The sequence below is a fragment of the Microtus oregoni genome, unplaced genomic scaffold (genome assembly GCF_018167655.1).
Source record: "Microtus oregoni isolate MIOR12 unplaced genomic scaffold, Mior012 000019F_ref0000042, whole genome shotgun sequence".
Taxonomy (NCBI): domain Eukaryota; kingdom Metazoa; phylum Chordata; class Mammalia; order Rodentia; family Cricetidae; genus Microtus; species Microtus oregoni.
In genome coordinates this window covers 13,764,929-13,768,921 of record NW_024543078.1, presented here as the reverse complement: position 1 = coordinate 13,768,921, position 3,993 = coordinate 13,764,929, and the positions used below count along the sequence as shown (strand labels likewise).

The following is a 3,993-nucleotide window of genomic DNA, read 5'->3' as shown; positions in this document are numbered from 1 at the left end:
TAACGAGTTTCTTCAGTGCCCATCAACTTCTCTGTAGTAATTGGTGCTCCCAGAAGCAGACATGTCTCACTGTTGAGAAAAGTCTGTTCTTAAAACATTTTAAATACCATATTCTGTATGCCTTTGAAAGATTAAAAGTATACTTATCCATCTGAAATATATCTCTGTACATCTAGAAAACCTAAGTAACATGACTACAAGTTTGACTATTATAAATGACTATTAATCTGTATTTTTCAACTATACACTACATTTTTAAGTGAGCTGCACAAACACAGTACCTTAAACAAGAGCAGAAATATATACAACAAAATTGACCTTAAATTTGTATCAATAGGATGACCTTCAAATTCTGACCCTCCTACCCTCACCGCTTGAGAGCTGGGATTACAGGCGTGTATCACATGAATGATGACACAATACTGGGACTCAGACCCTGGGCTTTTTCTCCTCAACTACATTCTGAGTTTGATTCTTTTTATTTCTATAAATTGGTAATGATATATTCATTTTGAAAATACTATGGCTGAACTTTTAACTATGAAAAAAATTGAATACATACAAAGGTAAATAGATTAAAAAGCACAGTGAACTTTCACCTACACTTCACCAAGATGAGCGGTGATCAGGGTGTGCCACACTTCCTTCACAGCTTTTCTCTCCATTCCTGCGGATGCGGCCAGTCCTGTTCTGCCTAGAGAAGAAGGTATTTTTCAAAAGCATAGAGGACAAACGCGAGTACGTGCAGCTAATGGCTTGCTGGCACTGAGCTAGCCCATGCCTTCTAGCCGTTCTCCTCTTTTCCACAAGATCAAGTTTCCAGGCAAGTTTCTCCTGCTGGAGTATGACCTCCAGCCAACTGGAGGTACCTGGGAGCTGTAAAATATATTAGCATGTCTGGGTCCTACCCCAGAGGTTCTTATTTTATTGGTCTGGGATATGGTCTGGGCATCAGGAGATGTTTTAAAGCTTATTCTAACATAAAGCCAAGATTGAGAGCTTCTGCTCTAAAGTATAAGAACTCCATTTTCTTCTATTTTTCCATTTGTAATACATTCCTGAGTCGTTCTTAGGGGGAAGAAAATCCCTGAGAACATGTGCTGTGAAACCCAGCTGCCTACTTGCATGGGTATTTACAAATAAGTAATGAATTTAAAGATCAAGTCAAACAAAAGCCAGGAATCAGTTCGGGAGTTAAGTCTGAAATCTGTTGAGTTGTTGCTAATCTTTCGCGGAAAGAGACCTAAATCAGGATATGGGGAGCGCAGCCAGGTGTGAGGAATGGAGGCTTAGTCAACGGGGAATTCTTTTGAGTTCCTTGGGGCTTTTGTCCAAAGCGGTGCTCTCAAAGCTGGCTGTACATCAGCGGCTGAAGCAATACGTTTTACTCGTGCGTTCTAATTTAATTTGCCAATGCCAAACAGTCTTACGTTTTAGTGAGCATCTAAACCACCCAGAGGGATGCTAAAACAATTGCTGGACACATCCTCAGAATATCAGAATCACTAGATCTGAGGTAGGGGTTCAAAATTTGCATCTTTAGCAAATTCTTGGGTCACATGTAAGAGTTACTGGCAGGTAAGCTGTTTGCGTGGGTGAACCCATCATGGTCTTTACCTCTTTGCTCATATTCTCATTCCTCCCACTCTTCAACCAGACTTTGGGAGCTCAGTCTAGTGCTCCGATGCAACTCTCTGTCTGTTTCAATCAACTGCTGGATGAGGTCAAGACCATGATGGGTTCACCCATGGAAACAGTTTACCTGAGCTAATGGGAGCTCACCAACCCCAGCCAGACAGGGAAGGAAAGAGCAAAGGTCCAAACTAGTCCCTCTGAATGTCGGTGACAGCTGTGTGGCTGGGGAGACTGTGGGCCACTGGCATTGGCACCAGGATTTATCCCTACTGTTTGTACTGGCTTTTTGGGAACCTATTCTCTTTGGATAGATGCTTTGCTCAATGTAGATATAGTAGGGAGGGCCTTGAACCTTCCTCAAAGCAACGTGTCTTACCCTCTCCAAGGAGTGGATGGGGGGTGGGGGAGTTAGGCGAAGGGAAGGGGAGGATGGGAGGGAGTGGGAACTGAAATTGGTATGTAAAATGAAAAAGATAGTTTGTTTTCTCTTTAAAGAAATAAAATAAAGACACCTGCACCATGCCTGCCTGTTGTCTGTGCTTGCCGGCTGCAGGCCTTCTTCTGGGGCTGCTGCTGTCCACCCCTCTCTCAGGTGCAGGACTGGCTGAGGAAGAGCTCTGGGATACTTCTTCATCCGTCAACCCTACTTTTCCATCAGAGGGAGGGCAAGTTTCCACCATGGCACCTGCTGTGGCCATGGACGAAGGTGTCCTTGAAAAGCAGGGCTCCTGCCCCAGTGTGGACTTCCCCAAGCTCGGCATCTGTGAGGACCAGTTCCAGGTGGATAGCCAGTGTCCTGGAAACATGAAATGCTGCCGCAATGGCTGTGGGAAGATGACTTGTGCCACACCCAAATTCTGAGCTGCAGTCACCACCAGCCTGAGGAATGGGACGAGAATGCTTCTGCCAGGCCGTGCATCTGGCACCATTCCCAGGGCCTCCCTTCCCTCTGGTCTTTGTGTTTCTTCCTGGACCTGCAAAAGCATCTCCCTTTTCTAACCAATAAAGAGCTCCCTTTCAGAAAAAAAAAAAATTACAAAACCAAAAAAACACACTAGGAAAAAAGAAAAGAAAAAAGTTACTGTCTTAGAGCAAGGTCCAAACATTAGTTTGTAAGAAAAATGTGTCCAGGTAATTTCAACATACATCAGGGGTGGAAAATTAGTGCCTTGGAACGCCATACTTTCTAATTAAAGTGTAGCAGAAACTACAGCAAACCTGGTCCTTCGGAACCACGGCATTTCAGGCTAATGAACAAATTTCAGATAGAGTCCTGGACACAGTCCATGAAGGCCTAACTCTATGCTGGGAAGAAGAATGGTTGGATTCAACTCTCGAATTCTGTCAGTAGAAGAAACACAACCGAAGAACGTTTTCCCCTTTCATGTAACTGTCAGAGAAGTAAAGCGACTCTTCCGGCACAGACTGTGTGGTACAGTGGGACACGAGAAAGAGGTTGCTTCCGCTGCTGACCAGCAGGGGTAAGTAGCTAGTCCTTGGGAGAGGAGAGGACAGTCAGTATCTTCAGTGGTGAGAAGCAAGCATGCTGCTTGTGGGAACCAGTGCTGACAGTCTGCTTATGCAGATGGAGCCTTCTGTGACAAGATATTCAAAGAAAGTATCCCCATCCCCAAGAAGCCACTGTTAGCTTAATATATTGTAGGTGGCTTGCTTTTGAGTTTTACATTATGAATTTGTCCCTGATTTGAATTAACTCTGTAACACAGTTGTGTAATAAATATCATGCCAACCTTACAGCAGCACTGGCCAAAAGGTAGACATGCTGGGACAGTTGGGAGGAACTCTGGTCTTCAAGTCCCTGGTGTTTCCATACTTTAGGGGTTCATAACCACTCATGTTCCTCTGAAAGCCACCCCTCTCTACCACCCCTTCTCCACCCAACCCCCTTTCATCCCACCATGCCCATGCTGAGTTTGGGTTCAGGCCATTTTCTCAAAATGCTCCTAAGTCACAACACCTAGTACCCAGCTATCCTGAAAGACCACTTTCCTCAGCCCTTATACTATGTGTAAATGGGGCGCAGGTCTCTGCAAAACAAACCCCTCCCCCCCTGCATTCTTGACTACTCAGTTGAATTCCCTGGTGGGTCTTTGCTTATTGCTCTGCTTGCAGGTCAATACAATGAATCTAGAAGCCTATTGTTGTAGATCAAAAGAACCCCTAAGTGACTTCCTGTTGGGAGTTAAATTACCTTTTTACTCTTTTCAACCAGCAGAGCAAGTGACTGGGAGCTAGCCAGATGCTAATATGTCAATAAATTAGTCTGCCTCCAAAGAAAAGGGACTCCACTCAAGAGCACACGTTTGTGGCAGAAGCTTGAGAAGTGCATAGGGCGTG

The 3,993-nt window shown here is 44.6% G+C and overlaps 1 protein-coding gene across 1 annotated transcript; it reads left to right on the top strand.

Moving 5' to 3' along the window:
• Positions 1 to 2,154: 2,154 nt before the first annotated feature.
• Positions 2,155 to 2,496, top strand: LOC121459249 (WAP four-disulfide core domain protein 2-like). The gene has a single exon (XM_041668793.1). The coding sequence runs from the start codon at positions 2,155 to 2,157 to the stop codon at positions 2,494 to 2,496; it is 342 nt and encodes a 113-aa protein (XP_041524727.1).
• Positions 2,497 to 3,993: the final 1,497 nt, after the last annotated feature.

What these genes read in the sequence shown, in the direction of transcription:
- LOC121459249 (XM_041668793.1), top strand. Translation starts at nt 2,155, where the DNA reads ATGCCTGCCTGTTGTCTGTGCTTGCCGGCTGCAGGCCTTCTTCTGGGG.